Below are 26,360 nucleotides of genomic sequence, written 5' to 3' on the forward strand. Positions count from 1 at the left end.
CGAAGAAATTATGTAATTCAATCCCATCTTCAGTCAGTTTTTTAAGTGTTGCGTTTCTTGTCTTGGTCAGAGAAGTTAGAAGGTAATAACCTCGCTCTTGCTGGTTTTTTTTTTTTTTTTGGGGACATCAACCCTAGCTTGGTGCTGGTTGTGTCTTCAAATTAACAATAATCAACCATGTGTGAGTGTTTAGTTTGATCATGATGTAAGTTGTTGGGTTGTGATTTGTCCAGTTCATCTGATTAAGTCTCTGTTATGTTCTAATCCTTGGCATGTTTGGAAGATGTTGTTTAGTTTGATGTAGTTGTGTTGTGATTTGCTCAGTTTCATCTGATCAAGACTCTGTTATACATGTCCTAATCCATTGAATTTTTGCAAAGATAGATATATGGGGTATATATGATCGATTGTGCTTATATCGGATTTTCTACCCGAGAAGGAAACCCAAATTAAACAACGATGACACACGCACATTTTAATTATGCGTGATTAAAAAAAAATTATATAGATGCTTATGTTGGGTTTTGTTGTTTGTGTGTCGGAACTTAATTCTGTATTGATGTGATTATTGTTTATTTATTTTTATGATAAATAATAAATAATTAGTTTGCGCTTTCCAGTTTGTTATGTTTTGAAGAGATTATTCCTGTGAATTACGCAAGTACTCCAGATTAAGGCTGATTCCAATAAGATAAAACTGCTTATTTTTTATTCACGCATGTTTAAATCGAGATTTGTATTAATTAAAAGAAAAATCGAGACCTCGGGCAATATCAACAATGTCTCCCATTATTCGATTTTGTATTGTATTATTTTACACAGTTTTCCCCATGCCAATGAATAATTAGGGCATAGGCAACAAATACGGTGTGCCTTCTCTGAATTTAATCTAAAAAGTGTTAATTTAAAAAGGGAAAATAGCAAAATAAAACCGCTAAAATAAAAAATTGCAAATAGAGACCCGTTACAACATTAGTATGGGTTTTGACAATAATTTTGTAAATAGATCCTTCTGTACTATTTTTTGATTTTGGCGGTCTTTCTTACAATTTTTTCATTTAAAAATGACAATCTAATTTGTTTTTCATCTTCCTAACACATTGTGTCTTGTATATGTTGGAATTTATATGTTGATATGCGTATAATGGATCTCTCATTTTTTATTATAATTTTTGTCAGAATATACACATTAAATAAATTAAAACTATTTTTTATTCCTCAAAAATTAAAAGAGGAGGCAAATCATCCTCTCTCTCTCTCTGTCTATATGTGTGTGTGTGCGCGCGCGCTTGCTTTCCAACCAAGGAAAAGCAATGAATCACAGGCCACGGAGGATGGGGTTAAAAATACTTTTCGAGGGACAAGGTTTGCAGAGGATTGGTTGATATATTGTATAGGAAATGGAAAGATAAGCAAGTAATTAAAAGCTTTCTCCATCCTAAAATATAAATCATATATGATATTAAAAAAAAAAACCAAATCATGAAGGTGCCAAAAATTTATGTATTACTACTATATACATACAAATTGGTGTTGGCTCAGAAGCATGCTCTCATCCTAATAAGTTTTTAGTATCCAACTTATCTAAACTTTTTTGTTATAAAGAAATTTTTTTTTTTCATTTTTATCCTCTATTTATGTTAATTTTGGAATATAAGTCTAAAAAATTTGTTTTAGGACTTGCGTTCTTATATTCTTTAAGACGGATGAAGGAAGTAATGGAAAAAAACTGTGAAAAAGCAGAAGAGAGCACATTTTCTACAAGACAAGGACTAATTAATTGGAGAGGGAAAGAATTGGTGGGTGTGAGGAAATGGAAAGAGAATGATGTAAACAAGAAACGAAGTATGAAGAGAGGATATTTGGAAAGGATTGGGCAATGGTAAAAGAAAGAAGTAATTGATGAAGAGAGAAACTAGGGGAAAATTAAGTAAAAAAATCACTTGTCTTTGTGGCCCAATGGCATTAAAGTTTTCTTCTAAGTAAGAGGTTGCCGAGGTTCAATCCGCTTGTAATTTTTGACTGTTAATACCGTCTCTTTAAATAAAAAATAACTCTTCAAAAAATATTTAAGAGGATAAGAGGAGGAACTGAACAATCCATGAGAATGAAGTATAGATGGAGAGGATGAATATAAAAAACCTTCCCACTCTTCAACTAATTTTATTTAAAAATAGCTTCCAGGTCAAAATTTTAATTTCAAAAACATTTAATAATTTCTTTGATAGCTGGCACAAGAAATATGGTTTATGTAAATAGACACACATATGTATAATGTATATATGCGCAGAAATACACAAGAGGCGTACATAATTAAGGAGGGTTGAGTTTAACCAAAAAAAAAAGAGTTAATCTTTCACAATATGATGAATCAATATTTGAATTCCCGTTAAAAGATATATTCACATTTAATACCAAATAATGCCTTAAATTATATTGTCTCTAATAAGAGGATACTTATACATAACAACAAAAAAGAAGGCACATACACTAAAATACATACAAACTTATGTGCATGCGTGTGTGAGACTTGTTACTAGAAACTGATAGGCTCCCAAGTTAAGGGGTATTTGAGTAACTCCAAAAGTACTTTTGAAAAGCATTCTTCGCAAATCAAAACAAATTCCTTTACATATTTACTTCATATACTATAAAGTACTTTTAAAATCATGGTTTTACTTTTACCCAAATATCTCCTATGACAAGTATGGAATGAGTAAGGGCAATTGATTAATTATATTCCAAACGCATTGAGTTGTCTTCTTTTCTTCCATGGAAGTGGAGTTCGTTGACAGCTTTCACACTCCAGATCCTACATATATTGCGAAAATTAAAATTTTGGCCCCCACACTTTCAATTCAATAATTTTGAAGCATATCCTTATACTTCAAAATTCAAATTTGCTCTTAGAATCGTTAGTGCCTACATATTTAAGTCCCTAATAAATATAATGGCGTGCATCGTTACTCTTAGAACTATGGATCTTATAAGATGCTGATTAATTAGGTTGTTGAGTGGATTAACATGAAACCACCTTTTTTCACTAGCACCCGCTTAATTTGCAGCCATATCAACGCTCCGTGGTGGTACATAATTTGCCCCTGTTTTATACTCCCTTTAGTTCTAAATATAAAAACTTAATAACTAATTTATATTAAAAACATTAGTTAAGTTAATTATTTATTAAAAAATAAGTATTGAATTCTCTAAGATGCTTTCTTTAGCAATAGAAACTACCCCTATAGAAACTTACCTTTAGCATATATACTATTAATAGGAATATTTTGGATAAAATGATATAATTTTAGAAGACAAAGTGGATTAAAATTTTATATTTATGATAATAAAAACTAATTTTTTAACTAGCTCTCATATTTAAGACTAGAAAGAATACCAAATAACATAGATTCAATGCAGAAGAGGGACTAAATTTCGACTTTAAAAAATGTAGGAGCTAATGGCTCTAACCCTGTGAAGAAGTGTAGGTTAGGGAGCAGTTTAAAAATATTACTAAGTACAAGGGGGATCTATTTCAATTTAAAGCCAAAGTGTAAGGACCACATATTCACTTTTCCCTTCAATTCTTTTATTTGTTTTTTTTTTAATAGGGTGATCAAGATTCAATGTTTCCGCCAAAAAAATGACTAGTCAATCCACCAGACATGAATTAAACTGATTTACTCATTGAAGCAATCTCAGGGTTAAGTTGACTAAAACTCTGAAAGAGACACCTAATAAGGATCCCACATCTTATTTTTATTTATTAATCTTTTCATATTTACGCATGCGTGTCAGGATGCGAGATACATCCAAAATGCATATTGTTTGATAATATAAAAATCCCATTATAGATATTGATTTCTTCTGGATATTATACATAGTGACAAAAAATAATAATGAAGCATTTACGAGTGGTTTCGTACATGCACACTGTTAATTATATGTAGCCGTCCTTTTTTGACTAAACTCTTATATTTTTATTGTATATATCTCCATCCTACAATTATGCGTATTTCAATTCCATACGTAATTCTCGAAAATATTATTTACAACAATAATAAAACGATATATAAATGCATGATTTACAAGATTCTCTCCTTCGAGTGGGAGCTTTATTTTCTTTATCTGCTACGGAAGTAATTCCCTGTAGTTATAATTAGTAACAACTAGCCAAAACATATATTAAATTGATTAAAATTAGTCATAAAAGCAATCAATGTGTAAAAAAATATAATATTTTTTAAACATACCACATTCATGAAGACGACGAGTGAGAAAGAATGAGTAGGGAAAACAAACAAGAGAGGCTATAATTAATTGGAGGTAAGAATTACCAAAAAAAAAAACAAGTGTATTGAATTTTTAAAGAAACACAATATGTTGCTAATCTATAGAACAAATTCAATGTAAGAAAGCGTTACTTGTATATAAGACTGAAGGGAGTAATTAATCACTAGCTACCGTTATCGTTATTGATATATTGTTGTGACTTTATGCATGCTCCGCCGCCTATTACGGCTGTGAGAAAGAAGAGTGGTGGCCCTTCGCCGCCGCAATACAACGGTGGTAAAGAAAGAGTGATTTATCTGTTGATGCTCATTGCGATGGGGAAATAATGAGAATTTACCAGCGGCGGATAGAGAAGAAGATAAGAGGATTGGACAAAAATGATATAAATGTGTATACTTCAAAGATAATAGTAAATTTTTTATAACCTAACAGGATAATGAGTACAAAAAAGCACATCCTATATCTAATTCTCGTAATATTGAAGGTGGATGAAAGATTTGATACACACATTAATTATTTGATGGACTCAGTCAACACATAAACATAAAGTTGGCCAAAAAAATCATTAGAATATAGTAATGAAAGCTGTCGTACAGTTAATTCAGTGCTGGACCCTTGTTCCGGACTTTTTGAGAGATATAATAATTTTGTCTTAATTTGTGGTTTCCTTTTAGCTAATTTCTTGGTACTGTTCTGCGTCGTTTGGTCCTGTTTGGTTATGTGGAACCAAGAATATTAAATGGGAGTAGCTAGATATATACTCCTCTGGCACTATTTATAGGGCAGAGAGAGAATATTTTTTTGTCTTATTTTATAAGTTATTTCATTAAATTTTTACCATGAATGTACTATATTGTCCTTCATTTATTATAATGTAGATAGTTAATTTTTTTTTGAAAGATGTATATATTAAATAGGGGTAAAGTTGGAAAATTGTTATATTTTAATGAAGAGTTAATGCAGTTTAAGGCTTCCCTTGATCTGTGTGAAACATGCTGGAAGTACCTTATAAATAGGATGAGAGGAGTATAATTGAATGGATTTTTTTATGTTCCCATTACTTTAACTTCAATTCAAAACATAATTGCCAGACATATTCAACCCTACTTCCAAGACTTATAAACTAATTCAACCAAATATAAATTTTTCAAATGGTTCTTTTCTTTCTTTTTTTTAAAAATGCTTTTGATTTTGGAGCTGGTAAGAAAACGCAGGCAGAAATCTAAAAGTTACAAGTGCAGGAAATACATAAGGGAAAATGACATTCAGGTCCCATGGAGAAGAAAATACATCAAATAAGTCCCTGGAAATGTCCTAATGAATCATAAGTCCAAAAGGGACCTCAGTGCAGTTTAATAAAATTTGAAAAGACCATATTGCCTTGGACAACAATTCCGCCAATATGCTGAAGGTAGTCTGAAACCTCCCCTGTTGCGATTCAAAATCTGATTTCTGGTTGAAAGCCTTATTGCGCGCCGAAGTCCCCCGATAGTAATCGCACGAATATGCTAAAGGTAGTCTGAAACCTCCCCTGTTGCAATTCAAAATTGTTTTCTAGTTCTAAGCTGTATTGCGCGCCGAAGCCCCCCGACAGCAATCACACGAATATGTTAAAGGTAGTCTGAAACCTCCCCTGTTGTGATTCAAAATCTGTTTTATGGTTCCAAGCCATATTGCTGCCGAAGCCCCCGACAACAATCGCACGAATATGCTGAAGGTAGTTTGAAACCTCCCCTATTGTGATTCAAAATCTGTTTTCTAGTTCCAAGCCGTATTTCGTGCCAAACCCCTATTCTATTGCACTTCAAAATCATGCTCTCACCTTCCATACTCTCATCCAAGCTCTATTGCCATTTTAATCGTATCCTATTCCGTTTCAATTTCTTTGCATGTCAGCCGTGTTTCTTCTCTCTTTTCCTTTGATTTCTGGTTGAAAGCCTCTTCTCTTGCGGTGGGTGGTGACTGTGCGATCTCGTTGAAATCATCCTCGTCGTTGGAGCTCAGAACCTTTGCAGTGAAGACCGTAACCGAAGTCTAAAAGCATCGTCGAAGTATTTGTTGTCACGGTAAGTAATGAAAAACTCCATTTTTGTGTTTGAGTTGGGTTACAGGCAGCGTTCACTTTCACAGGTTCATTGGGTGTCGCTGCATTACATTTTGTTTGGGTGAAATGAGTTATACTTGGCCTTTTATGTAGGCAGGTTTTGAAGTCTGAATCATACTTCTTGTGGTTCCTCTTGTATGCTATTCTTAACTTGTTCAAACAATTTCTTTGTGATTGTTGTTCATGAGATAAAATTTTTTTGCGGGGAATTTTTCATGTAAAAGATTATGTCACTTTAGTTTGTAGGTGTGGGTTCATCGACTTGGAAGTTGGAACTTCACGTATTGCATTCTCCTTTGCCGTCTGCCATGAAAGTAATTTCTATTTAATAGCCAATTTGTCTCCATAGTTAGCCACCCTCCTTTCGTTGAAAAAGAGGGTCTTTTAGGAGCCATAATGATTAAAAAAGATGATTACTTCAAATTGGATAACTGATTATTTGAACCTTTGTGACAGTAGTAAGACAAAACTACTTTAAAAGTGATTTGGAATCCCTTGGGTAAGAAATATATGTTTGTTTTTTGATGGCTTCATCTCTGGAACTTTGTCGTTTGGTAAGAAATATATGGTTGGTTTTTAATAAAGAAGAACATGAACGGTTGGTGTTAGTACATCAAGGCTTTTATGTAGTTTGTATATGATTTGAAACAAGAAGCAAAACAGGAAACCAGAAAAATAATTACTTGATTCAATGCTGTTTGATCCATCATTTGTTATCATGCCACATGTTCATTCTAGTGTCAGGTTATTTTTTCTTTGTTTTGTACTGCTTTTAAATCAATTTTTTTTTCTATATCTAGGAAGCTCTGCAACTCTGCGAATGTTTACTAGGAATTTAAGAAGAATTGAAGTTCAGTGCACTGGTCTTGTTTTGCAGGTTAAGAAGATGGGAAAGGATGCATAAAGAAGTAGTAATTTTTCTGGCTATGCCTTGTTTACGGAGGAATTCTATAAGAAAAGCTCAAGAAAATACAAATCACTTGAAGTAGGGAATTCAAATGTGAGGAAGGTGTGGGATAAATTATCAGAACAACAAAGAGAGGAATATAGTCAAAGAGCTAAGGATTAAAGACCTCCCACCAAGTCCAAGAAGTATATGGTTTTGTTCTATACAAGATGTATGCCAAAACAATTCATGCAAGTTTGCAACCACATCAAAGAGAGGAAGGAACTGATGAACAGGCTAAAAAAAAATAGGTTTTGACAAGTTAGTTGAAGTTTGTTGCCACACAATTCAAAGAGAATTGTGTGGAGAGTTTATGTTTGCATTTGACCTTGCAACAAAAAATATTTGCATAAGAGGGAAGAGAAGGGAAATGAGGGCAAAAGATGTGCATGAATTTTTGGGGCTACCATTTGATGGAGAAGAGATTAAAGTAGTTGTCACTAATGAAGATGAAGTGTTCCAGCAGTGGAGGATTGTGTATGGCAATATTCCACACAAGAAGATAGCATCATTGTTGACTGAGGAGAACCAAGATGAAAATTTTGAGATGCTGTTTGTCATGTATGCATTGGGAATGTTGTTATGCCCTAATGCAAGTATTTGTGTCGGTGATTATTTGTTGAAGGTAATACTATCAATAAAGGATAGATTGGATAAGTTTGATTGGTCATCTTATGTGTTGCATGAACTATATAAGGGGATTGGAGTGTACAAGAAACAGTTGAAAAAAGGCAAGTTGACTGAGAAGAAGAAGAATGTGCCAGGTTGTCTATACTTCCTAATGATAAGTGCTATAATAATTTGTATATTTCTGTTGTCATTTGATGGTCTGAATGTTGTCAATGACTACTGTTAACTTATCATTCATGTCACATGCAGTTATATTGTCTACAAAATTTTCCACTGGGAAAAACAAAAGCTGCACATGTAAAGCATGCTGTTACATATTGGGATGAAAAGAAAGTATAGCAAAGAGTTAAAGAGGAGAAGGAAAGCAATCAAGGACTCTTGCATCTGGCAAAGCAATCCACCAAATTTGATCCTGAAAATTTAACTCACCCGGTATGTGGACTTATAAGCTTAATCACTATTTTTTTTTATTTTTCTACTGTTGTTTACTATTCTGAATTTTATTTCTATAGGAGATCAAAAAGACATATACTCGATTAGTGTCTATATTGGGGGAGGAAATGATGCCCTTCAGTCAAGACTAAGGGAGGGTAGTGGCAATGAAAGTGAAGAGGAGAAAGATGAGGAAGAAGAATCTGAAGCAGAAGAGGAAAAAGTTGAGAAAGGGAGTGATTCAGAGGATGAGGAAGAAGATGACAGAAATAAAGAAGAAGAATCTGAATCACAAGATAATAGAAATGAAGAAGAAGAGCAAGAAACTCAGTTAGAAAAGGAGATGGGTGGACAAGAATTACATGACGAAGAAAAAGAGAAGGGAAATGAGGACAAAGAAGATGAAGAAGACAATAAAAGAGAAGAAGAGGATGAAGAGGACAAAGAAGTGGATGAGGCCACCCAAGGGGAAGGGAACGAACATGTGAGGAAATCAACAAGGGTGATAAGTAAGGGGAAAGCTCTTAGGTCTTCATTTCTGGAAATTAAAAGCAAGGCTGGGAAAAAGAGAACAATTGATGACGAGCAAGCTTTATTTGCCATGTGTACAGCAAGGTGTAATGAAGAGGAGCAAAAGCAGTAAGTATTATGTTTTGGTGACCAATTTTGTATTATGTTACAGAATTTACTGAATTTACTAACTTGATAATTGTTTCATTTGTGTTAGATACTTTGTATCGATGTATGGATACTTCCTAACCCGTGGTGAGTTGTAATGTCTCCAACATAGAAGATGGATAAACGACAGGGTGAGTCACACGTAGATAGTTAATATCACAATGAGTTATTTCATACTAAGGAGTTGTAATTTCTTTGTATTTGCAATTTGAGTTTATGACTATGGTGGCAAAGACATTCGTTGGAGATCAAAAGGAAAAAGACAGCCGAGTCAACCGCCATATATTTTCTGCAGATTTCATGCAGAAAATGGTGGCAAATCCTTTAAGGTGGAAATGGGAGGACCATGAAAGAGAAATATTACCTGAATATATTGGATACAATATCGGGGATTGCGATTTCATTTTTGGTCCTACTCTATTTGAAGATCATTGGTTTTGTTATGTTTTCAAGACAAAGACCATGACCTTCCATGCCCTTGACTCGTTGGTTGATAGCATCACATTCATGAGATTACAAGCCGAGGAAGAAGAAACAAAGAAGAAGGGGGATGAGCAACAACATGATGCATAGAAGAAGAAAAAGAGGACAAATAAAGGGCAGTTCGACCCCAAACAATTCATGGCAACACAAACTGTGATTAGTTATTTACAGATTTTATACTTGTCAATGACTATTATAATTGTCACTAGCAGTCTGCATAGTTGTCATTGTATGCTCTGATAGTTGCCACTAGATGTTGTGCTAGTTGTCACTGGATGCTGTGTTACTTGTCACTGGATGATATATTAGTTGTTAGTTGTCACTAGATGATCTGTTACTTGTCACTAGATGATATATTAGTTGCCACTAAATGCCCTGTTAGTTGTCACCAGATGCTCTGTTAGTTGTCACTAGATGCTCTGTTAGTTGTCACTAGATGCTGTGTTAGTTGTCACCAGATGCTCTGTTAGTTGTCACTAGATGCTGTGCTAGTTGTCACTGGACGCTCTATCCCTTGTCACTACATGCTGTGGTAGTTGTCACTGGATGCTGTGCTACTTGTCACGGGATGCTCTGTTAGTTATCACTAGATGCTGTGGTAGTTGTCATTGCATGCTCTGGTAGTTGTCACCAGATGCTCTGTCCCTTGTCACTACATGCTTTGTTAGTTGTCACTGGATGTTCTGTCCCTTGTTAGTGGATGGTGTGTTTTTTGTCACTAGATGCTCTGTCCCTTGTCACTGGATGCTCTGTCCCTTGTCATTGGATGCTCTGTGCCTTGTCACTGGATGCTCTGTGCCTTGTTACTGGATGCTGTGTTGTTAGTGATGCCTTTTCATTATGTGTGTGTGTGTGTTTTTTCCAGATAAACTGTTTTCATTCGATGCTACATGCTGTTAAGCTAGAATTGTTTGTCAATGAGGACAAAATTGACAATGAAGTGAAATGGGCTAAAGTCTATGTGCAGAATGATACGTAAGTGTAGTTGTTCTGTTCGATTGTGTAATGTTGTTTTTGTTCACAATAACAATTGCAAGGTGCTAACATATTCAATTTACTTGGTAGTGATTCATGTGGAGTTCATGTTATCTCTTAGCTACAAGAGTGGGATGGCACCGTTTAGGATGATGCAGGATATACAATGCCACGATACTCTAATGATGAACTACAAGAGTTGAAGGTTGGCTATTTGTGGTGGTTGGTTACCCATCCAAATAATGAACATGGGGGTGAAGTGATGTCGATGCTATCGGACTACAACAAAACCAAGAAGAGGAGATAGAGTAGTCGAGTAATTTTTTGTTCTCTTAGCCCATGATATGTGTTATAAGATGATTAGCAAATAGGTCATTTTGTAACAAACTGATCAAATTATGTTTATAATATTATTACCTTTGTCATCGCATATTGTAATACTGATTTGTTAGGGTTTTATTACATTTTTAATTATATTTCTATTTTATATGTGCAGAGATACTATGGTTGGTTACCTTGCGTTTAAATTAACAACCTGAGTTATTCAAAATAACAAATAATATAACAGGAGTTAATGACAAGTGATATGAGAATTTTATAACAAGTCACAATGCTCCATTGACAAGGGACAGTGTTCCAATAAACAAGTCACAGTTCTCCATTGACAAGTCATAGTGCAACCATTGACAAGGGACAGTGTTGCCATTAACAAGTCACGGTACTCCATTGACAAGTCACAATTCTCTATTGACAGCGACCATTGACAAGAGACAGTGTTCTCACAAGCAAGTCATAGTGCCTCATTAACAAGTCATAGTGCAACCATTGACAAGGGACAATGTTGGCATTAACAAGTCACAGTGGTGTATTGACAAGTCACAGTGCCCCATTGACAAGTCATAGTGCAACTATTGACAAGGGACAGTGTTGCCATTAACAAGTCACAGTACTGTATTGACAAGTCACAGTGCTCTATTGACAAGTCACTGGATAAACCATTGACAAGGGACAGTGTTGTCATTAAGAAGCCACAGTGCTCCATTGACAAGACATGATGCCCCATTGACATCTCATAGTGCGACCATTAACAAGGGACAGTATTCTCACAAACAAGTCACAGTGCTCCATTGACAAGTCACAGTGTCGTCATTGACAAGTCACAGAGCCACCATTGACAGGGGACAAGGGAGAGGTAGGTTTTTGACACTTCATTAATGATGATTATATATAACCATACAACCAAAATATAATATGACAGAGTGATTGTAAATATCATTTCATGGTAAAAAAAGGTTATGTTAATTGAATTCATATTGTTGACAACTTACATCAGCAAATTCATTGACAAGTCATAGTGCAATAATTGACAAGTCATAACAGGTCTAGCGACAATGCAGGGTGCAGGTAATGACATCTAAAATGACAGTACAATGTAACATGCCAATTTATAGCTAACTTTCATTTACACTTTCATATACATGAAACTACACCTATTTCACAACCCATCCCAAAAAAAAAACATAGGGGTTGCATGTAATAATGAAACTAACCAGTGGCGTGTATCCATTTACAAAAAATTTCCCTCACACCCATTTACAAAATATTCTCTTCACATCCATATACAAAAAATAGCTGACTTCAGTATGTTTTCAGCTGGGATTTGGGTTCTTGCATGTCTTGGTAGTGTGTCCAGGCTCTTTGCATCTTCCACAATGATAAACCTTCTTATTTTGGAACTGAGATTCTATCCTATTAATCTTTGGCCTTCCCAGAGGCCTTTTGGTTATCGGTGGATGCAAGAATGTTTGGGTCAGCATATGACTCATAGTAGGTGTATCAGGATGTGGGCAATCATGTGTTGCAATTGGCCTCAGCTATTTACATATATTTTCTCCTGTGTGGACAACTTGTAACAATCATCTACATAATCATACACACTACGGTGAACTAGTTTGATTGCAGCACAAGCATGTGGACAAGGTATTCCACTCATTTGCCATGCCAAACATGTGCATCTGTGAGAAATCAGATCAACCGCAACATAGATGATGTGTCCCTCATGTATTGTCTACACCGAAATATGGTCATCACCATAATATGTTGCCTCCATATACGCACTTTTTGCTATTTGTTCCGACAACTTTGATTCAATATTGCGTCCTACACCATTTTTCCAACTTCTCATCCCCATTTTGCTAGCAACCATCTTCTTGGCCAACTTCTCTTGATGCTTTTGTATCAAAACCGGCAAGGCGTGCTTCCTTTCTTTCAACATCCATGCATTAAAAGACTTAGCAAGATTATTGGTGATGTTATCCCATCTTTTAAAAGGAAATTTACTTTGCGTCCATCTATCCACATCCCCATGAGATTCAACCCATTGTGCCAATTAAGGACAAAACAATCTTAAATTTCCCATTGCAACATTAAACTCATTATCATGCCTTGCATATGCAATTCCATCAAGTAAATTAAGTGCATTCTCCTTGTTATTTTCTAAGGCCCGTCTCACACCTCTATTGATTTTCACATACTGCGCACTATAATTTTCTTTCACATGTCGATAGCAAAAAGCATGTCTGTCACCATCAAATACTATCATGACAGCACCGATAATAGCATTACTCTGATCTAAGACAATTGTCACTTGTGCTGATCTGGTTATCTCTTTCAGATTCTGTAGATACCAAGTCCATTCATCATTTGTTTCTCCGCTAACAATACCATATGCTAAAGGAAACAACTCATTGTCTGTATCAAATGCACAAGCTGATAATAAAGTTCCTTTGTCAGGACCACTCAAATGACATCCATCTATATAAATAATTGGTCTGCAACCTTTCACAAAGCCTTTAATTGAGCATCCATATGCAATGAATAGCCTCTCAAATCGGTTGCTATCTAAGCCTTCCCATCTTGCAACTGTGTCAGGATTAGTTTCCATTAGTCTCTCACACATCCAAGGGATTACCTTATAAGAATCTTCTACTCGACCATGTAATTCCATTAGTGCTCTCTTCCTAACCCTATATGCTTGAGTATAGTTCAATTGCACTCCATATTCTTTATACAAGTCCTTTCTAATTTCATTAGGACTCTTGTCAACATTACACCTCAAGTCATCAATCACAATTGAAGCAGCTAAATTTGACCTTCCTGAGTGAGGTACAATTAAGTTGTCCTGTACATGATGAATGTGTTCACTTTTGTACGTTCTAATAGTTAAAAACTCAGTATCTTAATGTGCTCCCATTTACTATGCACCTATATACCATGGACAACTATTAACCTTGCACTTCACAATGATCTTTTGCTGATTATTCTTAATGAAAAGGTACAAAAACTTCTGGCATAAGCTGTACTTGTATAATGTTTTTCAGAGAGTTGTGGCATTTGGAAATATTTGTCCTTCTCCAATAATCAAATCCTTCCATTTTGTGGAATTCATTTGTGGTGTAGGTGTTGGGATTATTTCAACAGCACAAGGAATTGATTGTGGCTCTCCAATCACATCAAATAAGGTAGGTGGAGACATAGACAATTCATTGACACCTCCAAATGATTGATCAATCCTGTAGAAAATGACAAGTCAGGGTGCATGCATTGACAAGTTGGTAGCAATACAGTAACAACTGACATACTAAGAAATCACAATAACAGTTTTGTTAAACTATACTTACACATCTTGCTCCTCCATTGTATTATCCCTTGTTGCTTCTATGTGGTCCTCATTTTCATTTTCTTCGACATACACATGACCACTTTCTTCATTGAACTTTATCAAATGTTCCACCCCATTATCATCTACCAACTCTACAAAAGTTTTTTTATCAAACACAACTGAGAATTTTAGAAGAAATGAGTTACTTTCTTTTCCAGCAATTGATGATATAATTTCCTTCAATTCTTCATAACTTGTTCCCTCCTTTACATTGGTTGTTCTTACACTACCTCCCACATATTTCATATTATCTTCTCCATCATTTATAAACTTTTCCCCTATGTAAACAAAGCAAAATAGATGTTTTCCAGACGTACTCGCCATCAATAACTTAAACCTGCATCAAGAAGCACACAACTGTCATTGACAACTTAAGGAGTTACATTGACAAGTGTCGCGGCACACATTGACAACAATCGCAGCCTGATTGACAACACAATCTCATTTCATGCTAAGGGTTTTTACCCTTACTAACCTTCATCTTTTTCTTCCTTTGCCACTAAACTAACATCAGAACAGAGGAAAACCACCCAAAAACAACTCAAAAATAGAGCACCCATGATCATTCTACACACCCAACTTAAATCACAACACACACCAACCAAAAACACAGCTTTTCCATTCAGTAACTTCTGAATCCTAAACAAAAAACAAAAGCTTTGAAATACCAAAGGCAAAAATGATTTTTTGATTTCCCATTCCCAAACAAATGCACAATCTGTCAAGAAAGGTAGGAGAGGAGAGAAAAGAAAGTTTCACACCTGAAGATTTGTCATATTCCTCGCATTTACAGAAGCTTCAACATCTTCTTCACCCATGAAAATCCTCGCATTTACAAAAGCTTCACCATGATAATTTTGCGCAGGAAATCCTCACCCAAATGAACTTCTCTTGTCTTTTTTTCTGATAGCAAGGGCAGGGCAAGAGAGTAATTTGTGCATTCTGAAAATTGCATCTAAGTCCCTTTGGGACTTCAAAATGATTATGAGATTTCAGGGGACCTATTTGATGTATTTTCTTTTCCATGGGACCTCAATGTCATTTTCTCAATACATAAATATATAAGCTTCTCGCTAATTCCGAATCAGTGGAATATGGATATGCTTTTAGAAGGCCAATTTTATGTTGGAATATTTTTAAAATGAAGAGATGTGTTTTTGAAAAGTCATATCCTTATATAAATTTATCAAATTAATAAATTTATATGAGGCGTTATGTCTTCATATAAATTAATAAATTTATTTGAAGGGTTATGTCTTCATATAAATTAATATATTTATATGAAGGGTTATGTAGAAAGTTAAAATATTAAATGACCCTGCATACTAAATACATTGTATTTAACAAAGGATTATGTAAGAAGTTAAAACATTAAATGAATCTACATACCAAATTCATTGTATTTATTTAAATTATGTTGGTTAATGAACCAACATATAGTTGTGACCTTTTATTTAATAAGGTTTTATTCCAAAAGATATCTCTTCAAGGCATCATTCTATGATCTATATAAACCTCCACCTTCACTTCATTTGAGAGATATACAACACAACACAACACAAACGCTAAGATCAAACTCATTACTTTTATCTTTGAGTACACGCAGAGATAGAGTCAAATTATCACTTTGTAAAAGCCATTGTTGTCTTTGCTTGAATTTGGAAGTACAATCCATATTCAAGGGTCTTCATTGTATCCTGAAGGAAATTCGTCGGTCAACCCAACTTGCCTCCTCAAAGATAGGATTAGGTGGGGGTAAATTAAGCCTAAAGGAAAGTGTTGTCCACACCTTGAAAACATCATGTACTGCTTTCTTCTTCATCTCTTCTTCTTGTACTCTTCAGAGAACCATTCCCGCCAACATTTTATACACACGCAAATCTGATATAGTCACCATACCAAAATAATCAACATGTTGTTATAATTAAGCTAACCACTACTTCGTCTCTAAAATATAAAGAAAATAACAACTGAATTAACTGTTACATAACAATCTTCCCAATAAAGAATTCAAAACTAACTGAATTGACTTTTTCCCGTAGTACAAGCATTATGAACACTGTTTAGCCCATTAAAATCCTCAAACTAGCTTGGGACTTCTTCACGGTTTCCATGTCCTCTTTAGGAAAAGTGGAACATCGTAGTGTATATATAATACCGTGTCAGTATCGATATTAACACAACATATGCCCTAGATTTTTAGATTGGAGGCCATAATGGAAGAGTATAACTAGACAAAGAGAAGAATCAATTAAGCCAAAAACTATAATTAATTATAACCATGATTTCACAGATAAAGAAGAGATGAGAAGACACTAGCAAAAGAAAATAATTGAAATTTTGTTAAAAATAATAATAATGCAAATTAGTAAGTGGATGCCATGATTAAAATGATGCGAGTCGGCGAGTTTTAATTCATTAGAGCAATATGATACGACGAGGCTCGTCCAACTACCGACTGTGCAAAACGAAGGATTTGTAATGCATACGAAACAATTAAATTATGAAGGCTGAGCTGTAATTGTAATATTAACTAATCACTGGCAAATAGAACAGTGCCCAGTGTTCATATTTGAATACGGATGAGGTGGGCAGATGAACTATAAAGAAAAAAGAGAATTAATTATTACTTATATATAGTGTTAGTATGTTAATCAATATAAAAGTTCCGCAGATTTCTATGGTTCTTTTGTAACTTTCTAATTTAGAGAAAGCGGCCGAATCACAATCACAAGTATTAATTAAAAGGAAAATGCAAACATTTTGTCGCAGGCCAGCATGCAACTTCCGACAATTCTGATCCTGATGTCCTTTGAGTGAGACTGGAATTTTGGTAATATCCCCACATTGAAACATGCTTGTCGGATAGGCACGCAAGGAGCTGAAGTTGATTTCTTCAGAATCAAGTCAAGGAATCCTCAATTACCCTTATCTCTCCCATTCTTACATTAAAAAAGTTTAGTTCAAAATTAAGTACTACCTTTGGTTCTTAATATAAGATATCAATTGACTTTTATTTTAGTCCTAAATATACAATCCCATTTTATTTTGTCTTTTATATTTATCTATTTTTTTCCAAAATAGTCCTTCTAATAATAATAGTTCTAACTAATAAACTTAATTAGTAGGGATATTTTAGAAAAACAAGATCTATTTATTACAAATAACTAACTCAACTTATTTCTTTAATTTACTCAAATTAGTCAACTAACTCTTATATTTAGAACCGGAGCTAGTATATTCTTACATTTGATAACAGGTTTTTAACATTATCCTTAAATTTATTAAATTAAGTTATTAGCCTTTCATGTTAACCTCTCCACTTTCTTGGTACATCAATGAAGGAAAAAAGACAACAAATTAAAGGACATTAGGGAAACATAAATGACTGGGACAAATGGGACATGTCCTTGTAAGTTCTTTCTGAAAAATATTCTAACATATATTAAGGACCAGGTGGTTAAAAGTTTTTTTTTTTTTTAATGTTTTGCCCGTCCCTTCATGTGCGTCGCCCATGCTTTGATACGAAAAGAATAGGATTTTGATTGAAAAATTTAAGATAATGAATTTAAGAAATTTGATGTAGTTATTTTTCATTTGGGAATGACAAGCCAGTGAGCTACATTTAATTAAACTAAGGAAAAACCGGATTATGATTAATGGGCCCATGAGATATATGAGAGCCCATTTAATTTGAGCTCAAAAAGACTCTGTTAGGATGAAAAACCCCTTCCATCGGGCCCACTTCACTTATAAACACACACACACACACACACACACTAATATAACATCCTTCTCAATGTAAAGCCCAAATATTTACAGAAGTTGCTTTTTTTGCGGGTGTCAGCTGTCCCTCGTCAGCTACGCGGATACCCCTTAATTTTAAGACTTCTTTCAAATATTTTTTTTAGTTTCTTTTTATTATTAGACTTGAATAAGGTCTACGCCTCCTGAAGTATCTCAGGAAAGGCTTTCTGGATTTTCTCCTGGAGTAAGAGGACATTTTGCAAAAAATTGTCCTAACAAGACAAAAAAGGATGTCAAGATGTTAGAACACTTGCAGACTGTTCTCATGATCAATAAAGATGAAGATGTAGAATCTGTGATCGAAGAACAAGATGCTCAGGATGAAGAAACACAATATGTTCTTCCTTATTCTGAAGATGAGGAAACTAATTCTGAATCCTTTTCTCAAGAAGATGATGATCCTCAAGGGTATTTATATTCCCTTGAACAGCCTATGCATCCACCTTCTTTTCTTGATTCCCTGGCTTCTCAGCCAGACCATAATAAAGTTACTCCCAAGCCAAATGTCAAAATTCATATTCTTCTAGGAAGATATGAAAAGCCAATTCCTGTTATTGCTTTTATTGATACTGGAGCATGCAGAACCATCATGAATCCTGATATTCTTCCCCCTGAAACATGGATCCCTTGTGATTAACTTTTCCTTACTACTGATTCAAAACCCTTCAAGATTGAATGGATCACTCGCAGGAAGATTGGTATTCAATTCTTTCCAGGATGTGTTCTATGGATGAAAGTTCTTGGTAGTGATCTTCCGGGGAAAGATATTCTTATTGGATTTTATGCTTATAATCATACTAGGAATCTTCAAGTTTTGCCTAAAGGAATTAGATATAAAAATTTCTTTAGTGCATATACTGAAGTTCCTAATCTCTTTGAGATCCAACAGGCACCACCAGGATATGAAGATATTCGAGATCATCTTATCAAATTTTGTGCTGATAGTCATCAACAATTCTCTCATCCCTTTCCATTATGGAAAAATCAAGAGTTTTTCATAAAACTCCCCTTCAAGAAAAATGAAGACATCAGTCCCACAAAAGCCTCTCATCTAGGAATGAATCCAGAAGATCTTAAGCTTGCTAAAGAGGAATGTGCTGCACTTCTCAAACAAGGCCTTATTGAACCAACAAAATCCAATTGGGCTTGCCAGGCGTTCTATGTTGAAAAAAGATCAGAAATCAAAAGAGGGAAGAAAAGGTTAGTTATTGACTATAAGCCCCTTAATATTTTCCTTCAAGATGACAAATTTCCTTTACCAAAGCCCAGTTCACTCACAGTCCATCTTAGGGATGCAAAAATATTTTCCAAGTTTGACCTCAAAGCAGGATGTTGGCAATTGGGTATCCACCCAGAAGATCGACCCAAAACTGCTTTCTGTATTCCAAATGCCCAGTACCAATGGACTGTTATGCCATTTGGGCTTAAGGTTGCCCCATCACTGTTCCAAAAGGCCATGACCAGAATCTTTGAACCTATGCTTGATAACCTCCTCATTTATATTGATGACCTTTTACTTTTCTCAAAAGATGAGGACTCCCATAAACTTTTATTGACCCAGTTCGGGGAAATAATTGAAAAATATGGGATTATGTTGTCGGCAAAGAAAGGTGAAATAGGTGTCAACAGCATAGAGTTTCTTGGAATGCATTTTGAAAATGGTCAGTATTATCCTGGACCGCACATTGCAGAAGAATTGCTCAAATTCCCAGATGATAATCTCACAACAAAGCAAATCCAACAATTTCTGGGGATTATTAATTATCTTCGGGATTTTATCCCTCATGTGTCCAATCACACCAGCCAGCTGTCTAAACTTCTCAAAAAGAATCCTCCCGCGTGGGGAACAGAGCAGACCTCAGCTGTCAAAACCCTCAAAAGAATTGTACAGCAGCCACCTCCTTTAAAGATTCCTGACAAAGGGTTACGAATCCTCCAGACTGATGCCAGTGATGACTTTTGGGGAGCTGTCTTGATTGAAGAGATAGATGGAAAAAGATTCTACTGTGGACATACAAGCGGACAATTCAAAGAGTCAGAAAAGCATTATCATGCTACCTACAAGGAGATCCTTGCAGTCAAAAGAGGAATCGAGAAGTTCAGCTTTCATCTCAGTCCTTATCAATTCAGAGTAGAAATGGACAATACGTCTTTTCCCAGAATGCTTAATCCCAAGGGAAAGACTTTGCCAGACAGCCAGCTACTCCGATGGAAAGACTGGTTCTCTCGCTATAAATTCACCGTTCATCATCTCAAAGGACACCAGAACATCATAGCAGATTTCCTCACAAGACCTCAGAAAGTTTCCCAGCCTCCGAAACTCCTGTCACTCTCCAGACCTCAACCTCTTTTCATCCTAACCATCTCTGAACCAGAAATGCCTCACAGAATGAGAGCCACCATTTTCCCTCCTGGATCCCGTCCTGAATCTCCAGCAGATGTCCAAAACCTTGCCAGAAGTACTATGTTCTACTGGCTCCACCGTGTTTTTGTAGATACTGGAATCCACCCTTATCCTCAGCACTTTGATGCCGATGCTCCTTACCTCACTGTTCCCATCATCAAAGGACCTATACCAGAAGAACTTTTATGGTACATCTGGTCTGTTTCAACCAATTATACCTGTGCCATAGCCTTCTCAACTGTAGTCGTCCATGACCACCTGAATGACTTCAGAAATGAAAACTCTCCTCTTACCACACTCTTTGAGATGCTTGCTCCTCTTCCCTACTGGAGAGGAAAACTCTGGAAAATTCTCAAAGAACATAATATTTGGGACTTACCAACTCCCAAACAAAAAAGATTTTTCTGTCTGTATACCTTTTTCAGGAACTATGGTATAAGTGCTGACCAGAGGCTCTACACAGACAACCGTCTGATCCTCCAGGTCACCACCCCCTCATGGCCAAGAAAGGAAGCATTATTGATGGAGAAAATTGGGAAGACATTAACTGCACTTAACCAGCCTGACACAGGAGAAGACACTTCATGTCTTTCTCTCGGACCTTTCCCTCCAAACTCACCGTCTGCCAGCAACACAACACTTGAAGAATTCCAGAGAGATTTCATCCTGAGTGTTGTTAGACCTCCACCAAATAGGTCACAAGTCCCTCTACCGACAGAAGCCGCCGAAGACCCTTATGACGGTGACAATGACTCACAAATTCAACTCACTCAGCCTGAAGGACTCTATCTTCCTCAGCCAAGCTTTCAGTCACAACTCCCATTCCTCGCAGGAGAATCCCAGGACCCCAACCAAGAAGACCCTGACCCAGAGCTCGAAGAATACTACTACTCAAGGAGACACTATGACTCAGATGACCCTGACCCGGAAGGCATCATGAACCTATCCCCTAGCCATGAGCCTATCTATAAAGACTAGGGGACATCATCATCAGGAAATCTCCTTTTTGGATACTCTGAAGATAAGATGGGACCCGTCAGATTCCCACTTTATGTCGTCATCTACTTTTACTTTATTAAAGTACCTTTGGAAAAGTAGCTTTAATAAAGTAGCTTTATTAAAATAGTTTGTCCTGTAGTCTATTTCGTCCTCTTGTAATCATTAAGGTGAACGTCATCATTAGGATAGATCATAATGACGTCTACCCGTCATCATGAGGTGTACTATTAGGCCTTTGTCATGTAGTGACCCCGAATCCCTATAAAAATCCCACTCTGCCTTCAGTTACAGGCAGAAGGAGTTGTATCGACTTCCTTGTATAATACTAGTGTGCTTTCCTCATGAGTTCTCTCTAAATTTCTCTCTTCTTCTGAAAGCGTCACTTATGATATCTTTCTTCTGTCACCAGAGATTCTAAGTATGCTCTGCACTTGCTCTTTAAGAGGATCCTGTGCATCAGAAAATAGAATCTAACCACGATCCATGAAGGAGTGTTTGGTGACAATCTTTCCAGTTATCCTAGATCTGGTATTCAAAGTTGAAAGTCCTAACGTGGCCCGTTGATGAGTTGAGAATGAGTGGCCTTACCTGGACTAGAGCCTTGGATATCAAACTATGTTAGCTTGGTCTGTTTGAGCTAACACCCCGAGTGGTATCAGAGCCAGAACAATTCTTGACAGACGTGAGATATCATTAGTGAAGGTGAGTAAGAAGATACCGTCTTATCATGAGTGAAACTTCAAACAATCTTGAACCCGTTCGCCTTTCTTCTTCCTTTACTCCACAAAAACTTCCCTCCTCTGTTCAGAGAACTCTTTCCAGAAAAATAGAAAACCTTGTTGAGATAGATCATCTTCCTGAAGATGCTAGAGTCCAAGAAACGGATCTACCTCTTCTTAGTCCTTACAGTGTTTATCATCGTACCAATCACGTCACCAGAAATGTTAAAAGCTTGATCTCCACCCAGAGACCTCATGTTAAAGAAGTAGTCCAGTCTACCAAACTAGAAAATTGTGGTCTTCCTACCTCTTCCTCTGAACAATATGTCACTATTGACATACCTCAACCATTAATCAACGAGTGGATAGCTCAAGGCTATACCCATCTTCATATTAGTACTGTACGCCTTATCCTTACACTTCATGAGAGAAAAGGAATTCCAGCCACTGCTAAAATTGCTTTAGTTGATACTACCTATACTACCTACAGTAATGCTTTGATTGGCGCTATTCTGACCACTTTTAGCAATGGTAGTGTCATCCTTACCATAGCCCCTGATTTCAATATCAAGCTTTCAGATCCAACTTTGACGGACAGACTAAAAATCCAAGTCCAGATAGTTGGAGCAGAACAAGATCCCAGAGCTATCACAGCAACCCTTCATCATCAAGTCCTCTACAGACTCCAGAACCATGCTCTTGATCTTCATTTCCCAAATTCCACCAAAGATGCTCTTTATGTGGTTTCTGATAGAGCTAATGATACCTCCATCATCCAGATTCCTAGACAAATCCCAAAGGAGGAACTTGCTCAGCTGATGCCTCTTGAGTGGATCACCAACTATGAAAAACACTTTCATGGTGTACAAAGGGATGTTCATACTTCTACCCCTCCTGAGATAAAAAGGCTTCCAGATGGCACTGTCAAGACAGTGTTCACCAAGCCAGGTCAGGAAGGTTCTTCTGTATCTTCCAGACGTATTCTGACTATCACCCCGGCCTATGTCTCATCTAAGGGAGAACCTCCTATTGCTTGGATAGACCAGGAAGCTAAGCCATGTTATGTGTCTCACATAAATGGCCATTTCATTTGGGATCATGCACCAGAAGAATGTGATCCTGACTGTGAGTGTGATACACCTTACTGGTGGGAAGCTTCTGACGATGAAGATGATGATGGATGGTCTTATCCCATCAGATATGCCATAAAAAAGAAGAAAAAAGAAAAAAAAATATATCTCTTTGTTCCTACAAACATTATCATCATCACTATGATGATGATGATCATGGTCCGAAGCAGAAAGCCAGAAGCTGGAAGGCTCCTGTCCCTACTGTTCCTTCTAGCAGATTATCTCTATATGATCTGCTTAAAGAAACAGGTCATGAAGACCTCCTGCCTAGACAAAAACCAGATCCAGTGATTCCTACCATTCAACAATCCATCCCCTGTATAGCAATGATGGATCCCTATGAGCAGGATTTTCCTCCTCTTGAAAGAAGAACCAACAGAGAAACAAAGGTTACAGCAAGACCTTTCTCTGTTCCAACAGAAATCTCTCCTACTGGTGAAGCTAGACCAGTCTCAGCAGCAGAAGAAGTTCTCAACTGGCAGACCCAGAATGCGATCGGCCAGAATAGAACTCTGACAAAGATTGATTCAAAGCTTGACCTGCTGACTCTTAGAACTGATACTCTGACGAGCAGACTTGACCAAGTCTCTGATCAAGTCAAGCAGCTTTATATGACTCTGACTTCTCAGGCTTACCAACTGGATGCAGATTTAAAGCAATTTATTGAGAAAGGATATATTGGACCAGAATTTACCAGAAAAGAGCAAGAACTATCACAAATCCGAAAGGATTTGCAAAGAATCGAGTCAGACATTGCAAAGGATCATTCACAAACCATCTATGACCCTTATCCATCTTATCCGTCTAGTTTCCAACTTCCCACATATCCAACATCACCTCCTTCTTACCCTAGAGAATCTGATTACAGCAAGGTTTTCAAAATGTCTTATCCTATTTTAAGACAGTTGAGAAAATCACGACAACCACTCTTTCACCTATCCAGCCAAACCCTCCTCCCAGACCTCCAGTAAGACCACCTCACTTCCCTTCATCTGAAAAACTTTTCTACCCATCATCCTCATATACTAAACCTATTGAACCAACACCATCCTCTCAAGGAGTTGTAATAAGAACTCCACCATTATCTCCACCAAAACAAACTTCTCTTCCAGACAGAGAAAAAAGAAAAGAAGTTGCAGATCCAAACAAAACCATAGCCACTTTTCAAACTATGGATAAGGACCAGTCATTAGTAGATGAAACCTCTGAAACTGAGTCTGATTCCTCTATTGAATACAGTTCTAACTCTGATCCTGAGATATATCATGCTGATATCTCTAAGGTAGCAATGGTCCAGCCAGATCCTACAGTTGAAGATCCTATTGATGAGGAACCATCTATTCCTCACACACCTGAGCCAAGAAGAACAGACTATAAACCTACTACAGGTCCATGGTTCACTTTTGATGATCTCCCTCCGGAAAAATAGAGAGACAGACTCCATGAGTTCGGAGCATGGATTGACCTACAGCTTGCTAGGCATGATGCAACTCTTGAGGAAGTTCTTATAGAATTTCTCTCAAGACTAACAGGAACATTAAGAGAATGGTATCAAAGTCTCAGTGATTACCAGAAGATAGCAGCAGCCAGAGTTGATAATGCAGGAACTCTTCTAGGACTCATTCATAAGGAATTCATTGGTGACTTCCAGATCATTAACAAAAGGCATCGTCAAGAATATTTTGAGATGAAGTGTTGTTCTTTGGACAAAAGAGACTTGCAGAAACATTTCCAAAGAATGTCTGAAAAATACTACATGCTTGGAGGAGCTAATGATGTCAATCTCAGGCATACTTTTATTGCCTCTCTTCCAGATGAACTGCTACCAGAACTTCATAGAGCTATCAATGCTATATAGGGGACGGATTGTTGAATGGTAGGAATCACTGGATCTGGTTTTTGTCTAGGCAGGAGGTCTTCATGACCTGTTTCTTTAAGCAGATCATATAGAGATAATCTGCTAGAAGGAACAGTAGGGATAGGAGCCTTCCAGCTTTTGGCTTTCTGCTTCGGACCATGATCATCATCATCATAGTGATGATGATAATGTTTGTAGGAACAAAGAGATATATATATATATATATATTTTTTCTTTTTTCTTCTTTTTTATGGCATATCTGATGGGGTAAGACCATCCATCATCATCTTCATCGTCAGAAGCTTCCCACCAGTAAGGTGTATCACACTCACAGTCAGGATCACATTCTTCTGGTGCATGATCCCAAATGAAATGGCCATTTATGTGAGACACATAACATGGCTTAGCTTCCTGGTCTATCCAAGCAATAGGAGGTTCTCCCTTAGATGAGACATAGGCCGGGGTGATGGTCAGAATACGTCCGGAAGATACAGAAGAACCTTCCTGACCTGGCTTGGTGAACACTGTCTTGACAGTGCCATCTGGAAGCCTTTTTATCTCAGGAGGGGTAGAAGTATGAACATCCCTTTGTACACCATGAAAGTGTTTTTCATAGTTGGTGATCCACTCAAGAGGCATCAGCTGAGCAAGTTCCTCCTTTGGGATTTGTCTAGGAATCTAGATGATGGAGGTATCATCAGCTCTATCAGAAACCACATAAAGAGCATCTTTGGTGGAATTTGGGAAATGAAGATCAAGAGCATGGTTCTGGAGTCTGTAGAGGACTTGATGATGAAGGGTTGCTGCGATAGCTCTGGGATCTTGCTCTGCTCCAACTATCTGGACTTGGATTTTTAGTCTGTCCGTCAAAGTTGGATCTAAAAGCTTGATATTGAAATCAGGGGCTATGGTAAGGATGACACTACCATTGCTAATAGTGGTCAAAACAGCGCCAATCAAAGCATTACTGTAGGTAGTATAGGTAGTATCAACTAAAGCAATTTTAGCAGTGGTTGGAATTCCTTTTCTCCCATGAAGTGTAAGGATAAGGCGTACAGCACCAATATGAAGATGGGTATAGCCTTGAGCTATCCACTCGTTGATCAATGGTTGAGGTATGTCAATAGTGACATATTGTTCAGAGGAAGAGGCAAATCATAAAAAATTAAAAATTAAATATTTTT

The 26,360-nt window shown here is 36.6% G+C and overlaps 1 protein-coding gene and 1 long non-coding RNA gene across 2 annotated transcripts; one reads left to right on the forward strand and one right to left on the reverse strand.

The window, feature by feature from the left end:
- The first annotated feature begins 8,787 nt into the window (after positions 1-8,787).
- LOC114742602 (uncharacterized) lies at positions 8,788-9,619 on the forward strand. Its single transcript, XR_003739893.1, has 3 exons — positions 8,788-9,041; positions 9,130-9,211; positions 9,294-9,619. It is a non-coding gene; the product is annotated as an uncharacterized LOC114742602 (long non-coding RNA).
- Positions 9,620-12,927: 3,308 nt separating this feature from the next.
- LOC114742605 (uncharacterized) lies at positions 12,928-15,077 on the reverse strand. Its single transcript, XM_028930829.1, has 2 exons — positions 15,021-15,077; positions 12,928-13,719 (listed from the first exon to the last, which is right to left on the reverse strand). The coding sequence occupies exons 1-2, from the start codon at positions 15,075-15,077 to the stop codon at positions 12,928-12,930; spliced, it is 849 nt and encodes a 282-aa protein (XP_028786662.1).
- Between the last annotated feature and the right edge of the window lie 11,283 nt (positions 15,078-26,360).

The sequence above is a fragment of the Neltuma alba genome, unplaced genomic scaffold (genome assembly GCF_004799145.2).
Source record: "Neltuma alba isolate B1F8T4 unplaced genomic scaffold, ASM479914v2 tig00003837_pilon, whole genome shotgun sequence".
Classification (NCBI taxonomy): Eukaryota; Viridiplantae; Streptophyta; class Magnoliopsida; order Fabales; family Fabaceae; genus Neltuma; species Neltuma alba.

Excerpts from the sequence above, each read along its gene's own strand:
- LOC114742605 (XM_028930829.1), bottom strand. The coding sequence starts at position 15,077 with ATGGGTGAAGAAGATGTTGAAGCTTCTGTAAATGCGAGGAATATGACA. Across the intron at positions 13,720-15,020 it reads GGAATATGACAAATCTTCAG|GACAACTTAATTGTACCTCA; the intron begins GTGTGAAACTTT and ends CATCATGTACAG.